The 18,463-nt window shown below is 31.7% G+C and overlaps 3 protein-coding genes across 8 annotated transcripts; 1 reads left to right on the top strand and 2 right to left on the bottom strand.

The window, feature by feature from the left end:
- The first annotated feature begins 798 nt into the window (after positions 1-798).
- On the top strand, positions 799-5,241 carry LOC111292849 (uncharacterized). 6 transcript variants are annotated; one of them, XM_022885448.2, is made up of 4 exons: positions 799-1,994; positions 2,200-3,224; positions 3,415-3,514; positions 4,921-5,241. In XM_022885448.2, exons 2-3 carry the CDS (start codon positions 2,355-2,357, stop codon positions 3,505-3,507), a joined length of 963 nt encoding a protein of 320 aa, XP_022741183.2. In that variant the 5' UTR covers positions 799-1,994; positions 2,200-2,354; the 3' UTR covers positions 3,508-3,514; positions 4,921-5,241. The 6 variants fall into 6 exon arrangements, with proteins under 6 accessions (XP_022741183.2, XP_022741185.2, XP_022741187.2 ...); XM_022885450.2 differs by lacking the exon at positions 799-1,994 and adding an exon at positions 2,035-2,098; XM_022885452.2 differs by lacking the exon at positions 799-1,994 and adding an exon at positions 2,035-2,080.
- A 1,976-nt stretch (positions 5,242-7,217) lies between these two features.
- LOC111292074 (peroxisomal and mitochondrial division factor 2-like) lies at positions 7,218-8,837 on the bottom strand. The gene is made up of 2 exons (XM_022884267.2): positions 8,650-8,837; positions 7,218-8,408 (listed from the first exon to the last, which is right to left on the bottom strand). Exon 2 carries the CDS (start codon positions 8,386-8,388, stop codon positions 7,504-7,506), a length of 885 nt encoding a protein of 294 aa, XP_022740002.1. The 5' UTR covers positions 8,389-8,408; positions 8,650-8,837; the 3' UTR covers positions 7,218-7,503.
- Positions 8,838-13,849: 5,012 nt separating this feature from the next.
- LOC111291672 (uncharacterized) lies at positions 13,850-14,654 on the bottom strand. The gene has a single exon (XM_022883533.2). It carries the CDS (start codon positions 14,559-14,561, stop codon positions 14,142-14,144), a length of 420 nt encoding a protein of 139 aa, XP_022739268.1. The 5' UTR covers positions 14,562-14,654; the 3' UTR covers positions 13,850-14,141.
- Between the last annotated feature and the right edge of the window lie 3,809 nt (positions 14,655-18,463).

The raw sequence follows: 18,463 nt of genomic DNA on the forward strand, positions 1-18,463 counted from the left end.
TCATAATTTTGAAACACTGATTTAAGATGAATTTGTACTCTTAAAGCTTGAAAAGCATGTGTTAATTTTAATTCTGGTATGAAAATCTTCAATGTCAATGATGCATGATAATGTGCATTGTTAAACATGTATGCATGATTGTATGTTGGAAGAAAATGATTCTCATTGACTCAAGGAATTCTTCCTTTGAAAATCAATTTTGTTTTATTGTTGATGGAAACACCTAAATCTTATTCAACAATAGTCATCTATATTAAGCAATTACCTTGACTAAAAAAAGTCACTTATGTCATTGATCTAATAAAATTACCTATCTCTCATCCATCATATAAATATCAAAACAAAATTAAAATTCAGATATGCATCAATTTAAATTTGACTATTTTCATGTTTCTTTAACATTTTTTAAAAATTCTCAAAAAAATGACAAAAACAATTGTTCCGGAATAAACTTTCAAATGACAATAAAAAATTGCCTTACGTAACGATTTTTCATGATACGACAAAAAATTATCAATTTTCCATTTTTTTTAAATGTGACATTGAGATATTTTGAACTCTAGTGATTCTTACCTAAAATGAATGAGATAATCATAATTTGATCCTTTGAAATAAATTGGATACTATAGCGCATCAAGAAAGACTTCAAAACTAGATGAAAAGGAAAAGATCAATGTATCTTTATCTAAGCTCATAAATAAAAAGTAATTCTCTTTTAAAACACAAATTTCTAGAGAACCAATATTATTTGCAAGATATTTATTTTAAATCACAACCCATTTAATTTGCTTTAATCACAACCCATTATTTTCTAACATTCAGAACTAGCCTGCCGTGACAAATTATACCCATCATCTTCATTCGTCATTGTTATCTTCATCTCCTCTAGTCTTCATTCTCCACCTAGCTAGGGCTATATTATCCACCCAATGTGTTGAGCCATGAATCCCCTTAATGTGGGTTAGTTGAGTTTCCACCTTAATCCATATGAAGAAATCCAAGAGGGGAGGAGAAATTCAATCCATGGACTGTTTCCCAATTAAAGATGGATAACAAATTACTAAACTGAGCCTTTGTTGTTGTTGTTGTTGAGTTTTTGTTTTGTTGTCTTCGTCTCTAGGTTTTTCCCATCTCCCTCCATTTGATCTCTCTAATGTTGGAATGCATATGCTCTTCCGTATACATAGTTGGCCAGCATTAGTTATATTTAATTATTTATGGATCAAACAATTTCTGTAAAAAGGACGATTTATCTTTATGATAGTCCAAAAACAATAAGAATACGACTCCTATAGAAACATGGAATACTTAAATTAAATGGTTGAATAACACCTAATTTCCATGAGTGTTATAAAGATTTAACTCTTGCGAAGATTGAGGATAATGCAGCAACACGTCATAGGTAAACAAAATTGAGTGAACGATAAGGATCCGAAGAGTCCTGATGTCATTTAGATATGATGTTTCTGATTGTAACACGGGTTAATTGAGAGGCCGGTCTGTCTAATTATAAAATCCAACAGGTTTTAATTCCGAGTCACCTGTTCAATCGACTGGACCTGCTGTTTGGTCTGATTCTGAGTAACTACAATATGAACCAACTTAATCTTTTGATTTTAGTATAAACAATAGTATTTGTAAAGGTAGGCTTAGCTGTAGGACGATATTTACAACCAAAGTTTAACTGTCAGGTCAAGGCCTGGCTTGACGTGGGAGGGAGGCCTGCGGAATCACACAAAACTTCCACCACTTCCTTCCTAGCGTCTCCAAATTTAACGTACAACTCCTGGCCGTTTCAATCTTTCAATGTTAAAAACCAACCCAAAGAACTCGAGCAAAAGGAAATGGATCATTCCCTTTATTTATTTATACCTGCCATTCTATGCATCCTTCTTTGTAAAACTTACGTACAACAACCAGTCAAGTGCCTTCACGTTCAAACACGAGGAAAATACTCACCTCACATTCTTCTCCATCTGCCTTTCAACTTGAAGGTATATTAATATTTCTATGTCTCATTTCTTACTCTTTCTCACGTTCCATTATCGTTATCTGTCATCCTTTGTTTCTCAGTCTCCTTGTATGGCTTAAGGGTTAAGTAATAAGTAGTTCCTTTTTGTTATTATTTTTCATTGGTGGATACATCTCGTCTCCTTGTTTGACTTCTTTCTTTTTTATATAATTATTTTTTTTCTTTAGGAGCTCGTACAGGTCTTCTTAAAAAACTGAAACCTGAGTGGTTAGGAAAGAAAGTGCTGGTGATTAAAGTGCTCCTTTGATATCTAATAATCGTAAAAAGCATAGGAACAGATTCTTCGTCTGTTGAATCAATATCTTCTACGAATCATTACCAAATGGAAAAATCCTCGAACGGAAGACCCGAGGAGACCCTGAAAGTAGGAGCACATGATGAAGAGAAGGAAGTTCAAGTTGTATTGGAAGATTCTGCGGCGTCAAAACCAGATGTTGAGCTTGTGAGAGACATTTTTACTGATGGGAACTCTAAGTCTGTTAATGAAACGACAGATGGGAAGAATTCCTGCTCAAGTAGTAGCAGTACGGTCGAAGACGCAGAACCTGAGGGAAAGAGTCCTCAGGTGGAGAATTCAGAGAATTTTGAAGAGGAGAAACTGGTTTCTGATTCAGTTGTTGAGTTAGTTGAACTTGAACCAGGGGTTTCTTCGACTGAAGAGTTCAGTCAAGGTATCAACCCATCAGTTGAGAAATCTGGGGATTCCGATGCTGCTGGGTTGGATGCCAAAGACACAGAAGAGAAAGCTTTACCATCTCTGGACGAGACTAACGCGGATTCTCCAATATTACAAGATTTGTCAGTAAATGGTTTAAAGGAAGAAACAGAGCAGCTGTCCTCTGCTGAGACAACTAGGGATTCTGCACTCCTAACAGGTAAACCGAAGGGAATTGATCAGGAAACAACTCTTCCAGGTTTGGATAAGACTAATGGCTCCAAGGTTGAAGCAGATGTAATGTCTTGTTTGACTGAGAACAGTGGAGTTCCAGCAGCTGCAGTAGCCCAAGGAATCACGGAAACCAAAATTCCAGCTTCTGATAATGATGCTGGAGGATCATCAGGGTCCTCTGATTTGGCATCTAAGGAAAATATTAAAGATTCATTGCTGGCAGCAAATGTTCCTATCGTTGAGACCAGAGATGCTGGTGAACTAGTAAACCAGCCTGAGACCGGTGAAAGCTCGGGAAATCAGGTTAATAACTTAACCCTGTAATATCTCCTGATCATTTGTACGAAGGAAAGCTTAAACAATATTATTCTTTATGTTTCTCTTTTCTTTTTTCCTATTACTTTGTGCCAGATGTTTGATTTTCTAGGTTTCCATTGTTAAATTTATTTTAACTTTGTCTTAATTTGCTTCTTTCTTGTGCTTCTTTTGACAGCCTATCGTATCTATGAGTCATCATCCCGTGCAACCAACTTCTTGGAAGAGTTGCTGTGGACTTTTTGAAGTTCTGCGGCGCTCCGACAGATAAACTCACGGTGAGGAAAGCTCTCATAAAGCTTTATTTCTTAGCATCCATGAAAATTTGCTTTTACTTAGAATTTATTTGCTTGCTCAACCTCGAGTATTGGAATACAAGGAAGCTAGTTATGTGAGGATGATTTGCAATTGCAAACAACCTTTCTGCTCATAATTGCTAGTGAGACTTGTGAAATGCTCCGTACCTCAGTTGCATTTTCTCCAATAAGTTCAAACTGGTAAATTTCCTGGGTTCAACTTCTGTAAATGCACTGCCTACTGACCTGGCCATAAAAATTTTAATTTATAAAATAACCAGCCATTAATGTTAGTAATAGGCTGTGCCGGTGCCTAGATACTTAGTGTTGTGAATTTGTGAAGGAGACACTTCTAGAACACATTACCTTCCTCGTTGTCTCCTTGGACTATGGTCAATGGCTTCTGATCTGATCTACCACAAAGTCCAAAAGGTCATCTCTTGAAACTTATTATTGGCCGGGATTCTGGGATCAAACTAGTGACAGGATAACAACTCACCATGCAAGGTATATATGCTATTGAAAGTGTCTATAACTGGAAGAGGTTTTGTTCCTTCTGCAAATTGTAGAATGAAAACTACTTATGGTTAATCTTTTCTGTATTTTTATTGATGTTATGTGGGTGATAAGTTACTGAAATTGTGCCACTGCCACTACTTTAGGGTACTAGACATCAAACTGCAGATATTAGCTCTTTAGCAGCAATTGCTTCCACATATTTCATTAGCTGCTGATTGTAATTTTGGGTTCATATTGGGAGAAAAAGAGGAGAGTTGAAACATGGTTAGTAATCAAGTTTCCTATAGAGTCTAGATTTGACTGCAGACAATGATAAACCGAATCTACAGATTGGTGTTATGGCTGATGAAGACTGCATGTTTTGGATTTAGGAAACTGTTTTGAGTCCTTTTTTAGTTATTGTTTTTGTGAGCAAATGACCGTAAAAATAGTTCCTTGATAACAGAGAGAAGCCTTCATGCTCCTGATACACATGGCAGTTCCATAGAGATAATGTTAGGACATAGGAATTTTTTTTTTAAAATTTCTATCAGGAATGGCTTATGTAACAAGCTCTTGCGCTAGATATAAATTCTGCCAATAACTGGAGTAGAGTTCATACAAGCTCCATAAACTTGCAGTGTCTTTCCTGTTGATGGAACAATATTCTGGTGCTTCATTAATCACGCTAGTGGTCTAATCTGCAAGTAAGAGGTTGGATCCCTATGTTCAGGCATCATAGTACCTTGTGTGTAAAAATCCATGCATTATTTGAGTTCATGCAACATGCCAACTTTTCAGTTTTCTAAAAGCTTTTACAGTAATCCTAACACTCTCCATCAACTTATGCCGGATTTTCTTTCTTTTTTTTTTTTTTTTTTGGGTTGCAGGGACAGAGTACTACTCAAAAAAAAAAATGTTACGCAAAATTACAAGTTGTTGTGGGTTTATAGGTTTTTATGAAGCTTTTTTCAGCATTTTCTGCAAAAGAGTCACTGAGAAGAAATGTTTAAGGTATGTTGAGAATGTACTAGAGCTTGGATGTTGGATCTGCCGTGTGTGGAGCGAGTGTTTCATCAGCTGGCCTTGTAGTTACATTCGTTTGTGTATTTGCATATTTATTTCTGTGATGATATGATTTCATTTCCTATTGGTAAGTTGAGTTTTCCCCTCGACTCACCAAAGTTTAATGGCAAGAATGATTTAGATTACATGGATCGCAGTAGCAGTTTCAGTTAATACTAGGAAGAAAAAATAGCTCGGTTATACTTGGAAATGACTAAAACAAGAAAATGGCTCTATCCTGTCCGAATACTAGGTTTAAAACGTAGGGTAAAAGCTGCTGGTTAAATTTGCCAATTGCGACCACCTATTCTCCAGCAGAGGTAGGACTGTAGGAGCAAAAACCAGGGAGTGGAGTCCTAGCCTCGCCCATCCTCCCAACCCAAACCAGCAAATCCGCTCAATAGTTACCCGTAGGCCTGAGTTCCATTCAAAATCCATCAGACTGAATATTTCTCCGTTCTCCTTTGGGGGGAAAAAAAAGGAAGAGCAATGATTCAACAGGACTCCTCCCGTTCATTTTTAGTCAAAAAACCTATATTATGACCTACTATCTAAACACATAGCCATTGGCTAAAATCAGTCTTCAACAGGGCGTCGAGCAAAGACTTGGAATATAAAGAGTGATTATTATTTTAAACGTCTAGGTCATCTTTGATAGAAAAAATTATTGATAAAATAAAATAATAATCACTTTATATTATATTCTATTTGTATAAAAAAAAAATAAGATTATAAAAAAATTAATTATTTTTTCAAAAAAAAATAATTCAATTTTTTCAAAATTAAATTTATATATCTTATTATATCTTTAAAAATTATATCAATAATTTAAATTATATAAACTTTAACAAAAAATAATTTTAATCAATAAATAAATTATCTTATCATAAGTTTTATATGCATCAAATACAAAATAATATAACATTATTTAATCTAATGTTAATCATAATATCATCTTATCATATTCTATAATAATCTTAAGCACCAAACATACCTTTAAGTTTTATATAAGTTAATTTATATTTATATTTGATATATTATCAGTTTATAAATAATATTCATTATAAATATATCATAAATAGTTGCATCATTAATCTGCTTTAACATAATTAAATATTTAAAATTTATAAATATTTATTTTTAAAGATCCTAAAATTTTAAATTTTTAATAATAAAATGACAATTTATACTGCATCAAATATAAAATCTTACTTAATATTCACCGCCATTTCATAATTACATCAAATTGTTCAATTTCCTTAATAATGAACTGTATTTGATTAGCAAGTTGCAGCATCCCACAAACAGCATCACGGAGGGAAGCAACCGAGCCATTCTATGAGCAAAATACATGATGAAAGACGTAAAGTGAACGTAGCAGACAATCCTTGGAAACGCAGGAATAACATCGTTTTGCTTATCATGCAAAGAAAAAAACACTATACTCAAGTATCCCCACCTGCTTGGCTAAAACAGAAGTATCCCAATCATGGTGCTAGTGACAATTACAGTTCCATTAACATGTGGAATGCAGAATATACATCTACATATATATATATATATATATATATTCCATTTTACTATTTTTCAATGCAATGCAAAAGCAAAAACCAAACGAGACAATCAATCCAAATCGTATAAGGTCTCAAACCAGAGTAAATGATTTTTATGAGTTTGGCGTAAATTTTGACATCTTAAATTGCAGTAATATGTTTATGGGCCAAAAATAATGTGCATGTTTCAACCAAATATCCCCAAACATCTGTTATTCAACTAACTTGCAAAATCTGATCAATCAGAAAACATGATTATGAAGCTGGATAGTACAAAACACAACACCACTTTGCGATTCAGCAAATCAAATCACAGAATATTGCCGATACCGACTATTATCATAACTAAGACAGATGGCCCTAGGCAGTAGGCAAAAAGCATGGTCAAATAACAGAGCAAGTCTAATCAAGAAATCCAGGTTTCTAGTTCTAGTATTCACTATTCAGATATATATATATATATATATATATGTATATGTAATGCTTGTGCACAGTTTCAAAGTGTAAATCACAACTAACATACAACTGAACCAATTCATAACGAAGATTCGAAAATAGTACACCATGAATGAACAAACAGAAAAGCCTCCCAAGGATGCAATTTGCATTACTACAAAATCACAATTCCTTCAAAAACTAGATGGAATACTTGTGTTTGCAATTAAAATTGTCAACTAGCAAATAAACATTCATCACACCCAAGGCCAGAAATATATTAGCAGCAGAAGTGAGATTCATAGGCACAGAATTGGAAATCCGAGCAACATTATTCCACCTATCAAAAATTGAACACATATTCATTACTATAATAAAATCCTAACCTCTCCTCATTAATCATGCGCCAGTAATCATCAATCACGAACGCTTCCTACAGCAAAGATACACCACAGCAGCCGCAACAACAATAGCCCCAGCGGATCCTGCCACCACAACTGGCACATTCAACCCCTTCAACCATTTCTCTTCACCACCAACGCTCTCAACAATCTCCCTATTGTTTCCATTGATACCCTCAGTAGTCATCTTCTCCACCTCCTCCTTTAGTTCCAATATCTTCAACTCCAACCCCATGGCCTTCTCCTCAGATTCTCGTTTTTCTTCCTTATTCCTCTCCAATTCAACCCTCGTTCTCGCCACCTCCGATTCCAACTCCTCAACTTTCTTCTCATATTCGTCCATCTTTTCCCTCATTTCCTCTTCAATCCTAACTTTCTTACTCCTCTCCTTCGTTTCCCTCACTTCTAAAACTCCCAATTGCCTCTCCAATTCCCTCACTTTCTTCTCACTCTCAACTTTCTCTTTCTTCAACTCAGCGATTTCCTTGTCCAATCTCTCAATCACCAACCTTTTCTCTTCCAATCCTCTCTTTAACTCAAACACCTTCTTATTCACCTCATCCACTTCACTCATCGAAGTTATCAGATCATGTTGAAGCCTCGAAATCTCAGTTTCAAGATCAGCCGATCTCGCGGCGATTGATTCTGCGACCCTTTTATCAGCCTCCCACTGATCCATTTCTAGTCTCATTTCTTCTTCCTTGTTTCGTAGTTCATCAATCTGTATGGTCAGTTTCTTGATCTTTTCATTCATTTCTTTGTTCTCGTTGCTCAGTTCCAGCTTCTCGCTCTCAAGGGCTTCGATTTTACTAGCCAGTTCGGTTAGTTTGGCTTCATCAGCGTCGTAGAAGTTGTCCGCCGTCTGATTCTCCACTTCGCCGTTTATGATCGCCGAATCTGCCATTCTCTTTAATCTGTGTTTGGCTGCCAAGAAAATCACAAAAATTAGAGTTAGGAAGAGAAAAAAACCCTAAAGAACCTTTTCTGTGACAAAGAAAGAGAGAACCAAATATTTTTCTAGTTTTATGAGAAAAGAGAGATGAAAGAGAACTTCCTTCTCTCTCTCTCTCTCTCTCTCTCTCTCTCTCTCTCTCTTTTAGAACTAATTTTCCATGAAAATGTGAGGAAAAGATGGAGAAAAGCAAAGAGACAAAAGAAGCTGCACCTTTGTTTTGCTGATGATTCGATTAGGGTTTTTCTTTTTATTTTTTTGAAATATTTTATATAGTTGATATTTGTTGCCAAATCAGAAGGAATAAAAAGAAAATGCAGATTCGAGGAATCCAGGAGAAACGGACGGTTAAGAATAGAGGGATGGAGGTGGCACTTGGCAATGGCCTTGGCAGTGATGGCAAGTGGGGAGCATGTACTGTGTGGGACCTTTTAATCAAAATCTTAGGTGGATGGGCCTGTAATTCCCCTTTGCAAAATTTCAAATTTCACTTTTCCATTGCCATTTTGGATTGGCTGTTATGGGCAGGGTTCCGTCTAGCCTGGGTTATAGGATGGGCCTATAACATGAATCTATATTAAATGGCTCCAGGTGGGCTCGTCCATCGCTGGTTATCAAGATTATCTTTAGTTTCCTGCCCTTGCTGGATATTTATACTCATTCACCATCCTGGTTGCCATGAGCTGAGTAGCTGAATATGTGTTGCACAGTCCATCATGTAAGCTAAAGTTTCTATTTCTCCACACTAACTACAAAATATAGAGGCAATGCTATGACACTTGATTAGATCGAGCATGATTGAGGAATATCAATCAAAACTCAGTGACTCAAAAGGGTTGTCCAACAACCCGCGGTTGCAACCATGTATCGTGCATATCCTCCCCGTATAAGGTTGGCACACCAACTCATCCCGATAGATTTTCACTCCATTTAACCTTATAGAGTTAAATTTTTTTTTTTAAATCGAGTTTTAAATCAAATTGAATTGAACAATGTTAAAAAAAAATTAAAATCAGATCGAATTTAAATTTTAGGTAAATTTAATTTGATTTGACTCGATATTATATAAAAATTATTTTTTAATTAATTATTTAATTTTTTATTTATATAATTATATATTTAAATATTTATATTTTAAAAAATAATATTTTATTAATTTTAAGTAAATCGGATCAAAAATAATTTATATAATATTGATTCAGATTCGAATATAAATAAATAAAAAAAATTTTAAATCAAATTAAATTTAAATTTTATAAATATAAAATTAAATCGAATTCAAAATAAACAGAAACTTACTTCAACCTTTGACAACCCTACTTCCGTACCTCTTTGTTATAGTCACATTCAAAGAAAACGTGCTGCCAAGTTTCACCATGAGAATTACAAACTAGACAGCCATCGTCTTCGTCCAGTCGAATTCCCTCCCACGGGCGGATGGCTAATAAGGCCAGAGGGGACCTTGCCTCCCAAAAATTTTAGAAACCCTTAAAATATACATATATAAATTTAAATAAATTTAAAATAATTCTTCAAAATTAAAATGATTAAGTTTTATAATTTTATCTTTAATTATATCCATTAATTTTAGAGGGATTAAAATTATATTACTATTTGTCTATTTATTGTACCCACCAATAATTACTTATAAACCTTTAAAATTAAGAGGTATTATAAGTTTTAAATTATAATAATGTGAAATAAATAAAAGTTAAATTAACTTTTTTGTTATTTAACAAGACCTCGAATCTCCAATTAAATATTGTACATATATATATGTTTTTTTCTTTAGCTTACTATAATTTTTTTCTTTTCATATAATATTTTCGCTTTAAATTTTACTCTAAATCTCTATCTTATTTTATAATCTTTAAAAAAAAAATTGGAACCAGTTTATAAAATGTTAAAAAAAAAAAAAACTATAACTTTTAATCTCAAAGGTTTATTTTATTATTTCAATTATATATTTATTTTCTTTCTTTGTTAAAAAAATTTGTTTCTTAACTATAGCTTTTAATCTCAAAGGTTAATTTTATTATTTTAAAAGTATATTTATTTTCTTGCTTTGTTAAAAAAAATATGTTTCTTAACCATTGATTTGTTTATATTTTTTATTTCAGTTTTAAATTACCAAAAGAACAAAAAAAAAACAGAAAAAAAAAAAAGAATCAAGAAAGTTTGAGTAATTGAAAGTCTTTTTTTTTTTTTTTAATTTAATCTTGTCATAGCAATATTTTTATAATTTTATAAACATATTATTTTAATTAGTATATTGTTTTCATATATATATATATATATATATATATATGGATTTTTTTTATATTCATGCAAAACAAATTTGTTTTACACTTTTTTTATAACCTTACGTAAAATTATATTTTTATAGATCAAACGTTATATTTATCAACTTATTCATATCCGTTATACATATAAGTCATCTCAGCGTTAAAGGCCGTTAGAAAGTCATCTAGGCAAGGGTTCAATCCCCGCCATGCCCCCTCCCCCTTGTACAGGCGCTAATCCCCTTTGAAACCAATATATATATATATATATAATAATTTTGATTTTTATATATATTATAAAATTCACAAAATAAATTTTATAAAAAAAATATAATATTAATTGACCCCTCTCAAATTAAACGTTAATATCCACCACTATTCCTCTCCCAAGCAAATTTGGTTAATTTGTAGGTAAGATGTTATGAACCAGCCGGGTAACACAGTCGCCTGCCACACAATCCTCCAAATCGGAGACCTGGGATTCATATCAGAAGCGGCGCAGCCCACCAGTCTAGACACTTGATAAGCCACCGATTAACCGTGAACTGTCCCACCGGAGAATCGTTCCATATGTATTAGAAAGTCTTCGATCGCTCTCTTGCTTAAATATGGCATGCTAAGAATAAGCTCCGCATCATTTGAATGAAAAAGCTCCGTAACCACATCTGTTCCGAGTCGATCATCATGGTTGATAATCCGGAGGCTTCTTAATCCATCTATCTTGCCAAATATCTATATGTTCCCCATCTTCAACGACCTCCATATCCTCCATTAGACTACGCCATATATAGAAAATAGAAATGACTGATTATATCCCAAAATAGCATTCATAATAGAAACTTACCTCCTCCATTGCTTAGCAAGTCTCCAAATGTGAACAATTAAAATAAATTTTGACTTAAGGAATTTTAATAATTTTATTGAGTAAACATAACGGTTTAATGTCCTTCGAGACTAAAAATAATAACAAAATATTAATTGAGAAAAATAAATAAATCACAAAATATTATGCTGAAAATGTTAAAATTATATGGGTAGATGGTTTTTACTCATGATACGATTAAATATAGTCTCAACGGTTCAAAAAGTGCTACTTACCCGTATTTATATGTCTATCTCTAGACAATGTTGTAATGACTCAAACTCAAAAAGACCCAAGCCAAGATGTCTACTTTGGGCTTATTGATGTCCTTCCATTAGCATCGCGAAGTTGTCCTTGAAAGCCTTAAGCAAGCAAGATGCCCCATCGGACACCACAGCAGCTGACCTTGCTGCTGCCCTCACCACTACCACTCAACAAAGAATTATGTTCTCTGACAAAGATTTACCAACTGAGAGGGCAAACCACATGCGAACTCTACACTTAACTATTGAATGTTGTAAAAAAAAAAAAAAGCGATTCCAAACGCAGTTTTTTTTTTCCCTGTACTCAACACTCGAGAAGTTGGTATGCTCCACGAAGATTTTAATAAGATGTTTTGTGTAGACCTGTAAATTCGTAAAAATGGTTATATTAGAAAAATAAAAATAAAAAAAAAAACTATATGAGTTTTTTTTGTCTAAGTCTTCGGTGTCCGATAATTACTTTTAAGTCTCGATTAATTTAAAATCAAATCGAATCGAATCTCATAAAAAAAACGAATTTTTTCAAATTTATTTTTATTCACAAAATTCAAAATTAAAACTTTATTTAAAAAAAAAATCAAACTCTTTACTACTCAAACTAAGAGATGTTACGAATCATGTTCTAATTTCTTATGTTATGAATTCTAGATTTAGAACGTCATGCCTCAAGGTTTGATTTGTGTTATTTTTAGACGTGATAATAGCTGGAGCTTGCAAGTTTGGTACTCAACTTGGCCTAGAGACACTTGCACTCCTCTTCTCTAAAAATGAGCTTTGGCATCAAAGTTTATTTGCAAATTTGACTCCAATGGATTACTTTTCTTTCTTTTTTTTTTTTTTCACAGTTGTTATACTGATCATAATTGTTGCGATGTATTTTAACTGCTAAACTTTAGAATTTTTATTTTCCTAAAAAAAAAAATTTAGAAGATTTCTTAAGTTCAAATTAACTTGGAATTGGAAATAGGGGAAGAATTTATACTGAAGAGGCAACCTCCTAATGTATACATATTCAAGGGCTAAAAAGGTCTCTATGTAATAAAAAATGCAATGAAATTAAACTTTGGTAATATTTAGGGGAAAAAAAAAGAAATTCTGTGTTGATTGTCTTTCCTAACCAAAATCATCATCACTAGTCCAAAATTAATATCCAACTACACAAGATTAAAATGATGAAGCTTTTCTTAGAGATGAGAACAGATAGTAAATAATCAGATATATGATATTATTTAATTTGATTACATCGACTTCAAATACTTATAAATGAATTATTATCGAATGTAGATAGGATGTTTATTATTGGTATAAGATTTAGATAACATTCATTGGGTATTCGATACCCAATAATGTTTAAGTTTATTTTCATTTATTTTTTCAAAAATAAAATCTATTATATCTCATTTCAAAAGTTACATTAATATTTATCTCTTTTTTATATAAGATGATATTCAATTGCTGAATCAACTTGTACATTTGTTGTCGAGGAAGAAGAATAATTTTTCATGAGTTAAAAGAATTAACTTTTTCTGATTATTTTTAGTTCATGAAATGTTTCAAGTTGGTTGTTTCTTTAATCAATTAAATAAATGTGTTTTATTTCATGAATGGATTCTTATTATCTAAGTCCTTTTTTGTTGTATTTCAAAAATTATTTGTTATTAATTAAAGGTGAATTTAAATTTTAAATTTAAGTATTATTTGATTTTATATTTTGACAAGAAATAAATAATTAAATGTTTTAATAAATTAGGATATTTAATGGATAATGTTTATTTAATTAGAGTAAAGTCAGATAATGTACTCTCATTTAATCAGATAATTAATGGATTTAAATATCATACAAATTAATAAAATTTAAATATAAATACTTAAAATACGACGGACCGATCCGTCAAACCTACCCTCGCCCTCCAACTAATAAAAGCACATCATAACATAGTCATGTAGTTCACTTCAATGTGCCAACCAAAGATCAAAGATACCGTGCCAATTACCAACAGATGAGGTTGTAAAATTAATTAATTCTAGAACTCTATCTTCATTCTTCAATCATCCATTAACATATTTCTTTGCATTTACCAATACTTCTGATTTATCTGCACTTGCCAGCACTAAACAGATTTCTCCTCCTATTCATCCAGCTATTCAGATATAGTTAACATAATAAACCAAAATCAAAAGGCAAAATGAAAATGAAAATGACAGTGGAATGGAATATGGGAATATAATGAGGGATCTTGCGCTCTCCTTCACTATAAAATAAATACAATTGAGAAACAACTAGTCTGACGTCTGTAATCAACCTCCGAGCTTTGTTTTCTGTTTCTCCAAGCCTTCAATAAAGCTTGAAAGAACTCTCATGGTTTTAATTTGACACTGCAAAGCTAATATATACCCAGCAGTCTCTTCAAATAACTCGTCAACCCCTAAAGCCTCACCTCCTGGAACAATCCTTTGCAATGCCACAATCTTTCTCTTCACTTCTGACTTCTCATCATCATCATCTTCTTCTTCTTTTTCTCCTTCTTGTTTTTCACTCAAATAATCCTTCTTTTGAGCATTCAAGTACTCGCAGCTCCTTTTCCTTCCAGTTGCCCGGCTTCTTTGAAAGCTGGGTAAAGGTTCATGCAATGCATTTCCCATCAAAGCGTTTTGGTGGGTTTTCCTTTCTTTTCCGTGAAATATGGGTACATTAGTCTGGTTCAAGGCATTCTCCATTGACAGAGAAGAGAAGGAAAGGGCTAAGGGGAAACGGCAAGGAGCGAGTTTTGGGAGCCTGAGAAGGGGGGACTTAAATTATTGTTAGGCTCTAGAGAAATGTCGATCAATGCCAACGAATCTAGGCCCACCCAGTTTTGGGTTCCCAAGCCTTTGGTTTTGGGTTGGAGCTTGTGGTGTTAACGCGCCATACACATGCGCGTGAGAGGTTGTCGGGTAGTGCTTGCATGTGCCATTGTAAAGGCGTTGGCGCAGGCAAACTTTACAACCAGGCACATGCAGGGAGTGGAAAGCTGTCTGGAAGGAAATTGATGTAAACCCCCAAACACGGTTGGAAGTGAGCGGCGATCAAACGGATTTTCCGGGATCACCTGCGGATAGGTCTATAGAGAATAAGGGGGAAAAGAGGGACCCACAAACGTAAACAAAAGTGAGAGAGAAAAAAAGAGCACATGTTATCCCATGATTTTCTTGAACCAAACACCAGCCATGTGCCTTCCGATCTTTCTTCCCTCACTTCTATGATCTACATCACTACCACTGGCATATATGCCACGTAGCACTTTCTTAAACGGGACCCACCTAGAGCCCCAAAAAAACCTCCAATTTTTTTTTAAAATTCTTATTTGATAATTGCTATTCGTAATTTTTCTTGGTTTTTAGTTTAGGCAAAATGATAAAAAAATTTCTGAACTAAAATTTAATAATTACATAAGTTTTTATCTTTTTTTGTAATTGATTAAACTTTTAAATATTTATTTTTTATCAATTAAATCTTTATTAAAAATTTTTTTAAAGATTTAATTGATAAAAATAAATATTTAAAAGTTTAATTTGATAAAAATAATTTTTTAAGAATTCAATTGATTTGAAATAAAAAATTTAGAGTTTGATTGATTGAATTAAAATATCATAAGTTTAAATGATTTTTAAATTTTGTTTAAGGGCTATTTAAACCTTTTTACCTTTAGACTTCGTCTATTTTTTAAAATAATTTTTATATTTTTAAGTATTTATTTAGTAGAAAACTAGTTGGTTAATAGAAAATAACCTATTAATCAATAAAAAATAAAGTCATATTTTGAAAATTATCTTATGAATTTGAAAAAAGAAAAATATTTTTCAAAAAAAAATTATTTATGAGTATAATTATTTATCAATATTTTTTCAGCATAATTTTACATATAAATAATATTATATTAATAAATAAATAATATTATAATATATTAATAAATATTATCAATAAATAGTATTATAATATATTAATAAATAATTTCAATATATTTTAATAATAAATAATTTTTAATATTTTAATAATTATATTAATATTATTTTAAAAATAAATTTTTCAAAAAAAATCAAATAATAAAAAATATTTTTCATTAACTCATCCAAACAACCGAAAATCTCTTTAAATTCAAAAAATATAAATATTTTTTAAAAATTATTTTTTGCAAACCAAATGGAACCTTAGTTTATAAATGTTAATCGAACTAATTTGAATCCAATTATTATGAGTTTGAATTTTTTGGTTTTGAACATTTTTTTAGTTTGGATCAAGTTCAAAAAAATTAATTATGTATTTTTTTTAGATAATATTTATTAGTGATTATATATGAACTTTTATTAGACGTTAAAATAAATAAATAAAAATTTTTTAAAAAATTTCATTAATAAATTAATATAATCTAATTAATTAATAATATATAAAATTTATATATTTACAATATATTAAATATAAACTCTTATTTTATACAATGTCACTTTCACATTTAAAAACCAAATTACCATTAAATATTTTAATACTTTTAAAATTTTAAAAACTCACAAATAGTTCTCAAATTTTTTTAATTAAATATTTTACTCTAAAGTTAACTTCATAAATCCAACAGATGAAATGTCTAAAACAAAATTAAAAAGAATACACTATATCTCCAACTCTAATTGACTTTTTTTTTTGTCATATCATCCATTTAATTAACAGAAGTCTATTTAAGTGAATGAAAATTAAAATATTGAATTACAATTTTGGTTTTTTCAAGTATTAAACCGAAAGTTTTACCAATATAATTAGAGCAGTAGATGTCTCCACATAATAATCTTTAACGATTACTGCTCGTGATCACCTGATTGATCGGTTGAGTGTTGATATCTTAATTTTAACAATAAAAATTTAATTTTAAATAATTTTAAATATTAAAAAATAATTATTTTTTATCTTTTTAAAGATAAGGATAAAGAGGCAACGAAAAAAAGAAGGGGAATGGAGGTTGTGATGTTTCCAAGAAGGAAACCAGTGGGAAGTTAGTGGCATTGGGATTGAGAGAGAGTGATTTGGTGTGTTGGGCATACGGGGCTCCAGTGGTCAGAGTCACCTATTCACCATTCACTTGTTGCTTTTACCCACTACACTTGTTATTTTATTATTATAGTAAAAACAACACTTTCATCAAATCCCACATCTTCTATGATCATATTTTTCAGATCTTTTGGCAATCTTTCATTATCTCATGGCTGTCCGTAGCGGTTTGACGTACAATGTCAATCCAACATTTTATTTATTTTATTCCAATTTGATACCAAAATAGCTTAGTAACATTTTTTTTTTTTTCTCTCTTCTGGGGTTACATTTTACACTTCCATTGTTTTCTTTGCTTTTCGCCCCTTTTGGAGTTGCATTTTCACACTTCTATGAATAATTATTGGGGTGAGATAGGGTAGAAATTTTAAGTTCTATACATGATACTGTCTCTCGTAAGGTTTAATTTCTTCAATAATTTTGGATCCATTTTTCCTTTATTTTTGTTAATTTTATATTTAAAAGTTGATAAAATTACTTGAACAGTTGAACTCACCCCCCCATTTATCTCCTCTGGAAATTACATTTGAACCACATTTCACTTCGTTTAAGAATTAACAATGATCATGCACGTAGATTCAAGATATATCATGCTTTGATTCGTCTCATCCCTAATTCCAAACACTTGAAAAAAATGGCAATAAGAAGTCATTGAATCATAGCTGAGCAGATCCATTTCACTCATCTTTAAGGATTATCGATGATCATGGATGCATATGCAGCCAAGTTTATCATGTTATAATTTAAATCATGTTACTTTTGTCACGAGTTAAGATTTAAGTTTTAAATTCACGTGATTTTAAGATTCAAACATAAATTTATCCAATATTTTAAATTAATTTAATTGTTACAGTTCACATCAATTCGTGAAATATTATTCATTTCGTTTCCTTTGATTTTACGATTTCGTCCCATAAAATACGTCTCATGAATTAAAAGTGATGTGAACATTTATATTTCATGATCAATTTTATTACACAGTCGATGTCTTAACTCTAACGAAGACTCATCGTCTTCGGTGATACATCGCTAGCACCTCCACAGTTAATTTTAATACCACTTATTATGAGTCGAAACTTAAACTACAAGCTCATGTGACTCTAAAATTAAGACATAAATTCATTCGACATCTCAAATCAATTTAATTATTATAATTCATATAAACTTATGAGATATTATCCATTTCGATTTTTTTAATTTCACGATTTTATTTCACAAAAAATATTTCATAAATTAAAAGTGACGTAAATTTTTATATTTTATGATTAATTTTAATATATAATTAATACGAGGTTCACGATCTCTATTCCGTGACCGTGACACTTTCACTGGCTTCTAAAATTAATGTGCACGATTCGTGTGTGCGAGGGAATTTGACCAACAACCATGTGCAATGTGCACCCCACCCTCTAAGGCTTCGCTGCACTTTCAAGAAAGTAGTAAGACAGAAAATCTAAGAAATGATTCTTACTATGAACAAAAAAAAAAAAAAAAATCTTACCAAAGATACTAAGCAGGGTCTATCCTTGAAAGAAAACAAATT

Source organism: Durio zibethinus, chromosome 10, assembly GCF_047325235.1.
Source record: "Durio zibethinus cultivar Kanyao isolate XHJ-2024 chromosome 10, ASM4732523v1, whole genome shotgun sequence".
Taxonomy (NCBI): domain Eukaryota; kingdom Viridiplantae; phylum Streptophyta; class Magnoliopsida; order Malvales; family Malvaceae; genus Durio; species Durio zibethinus.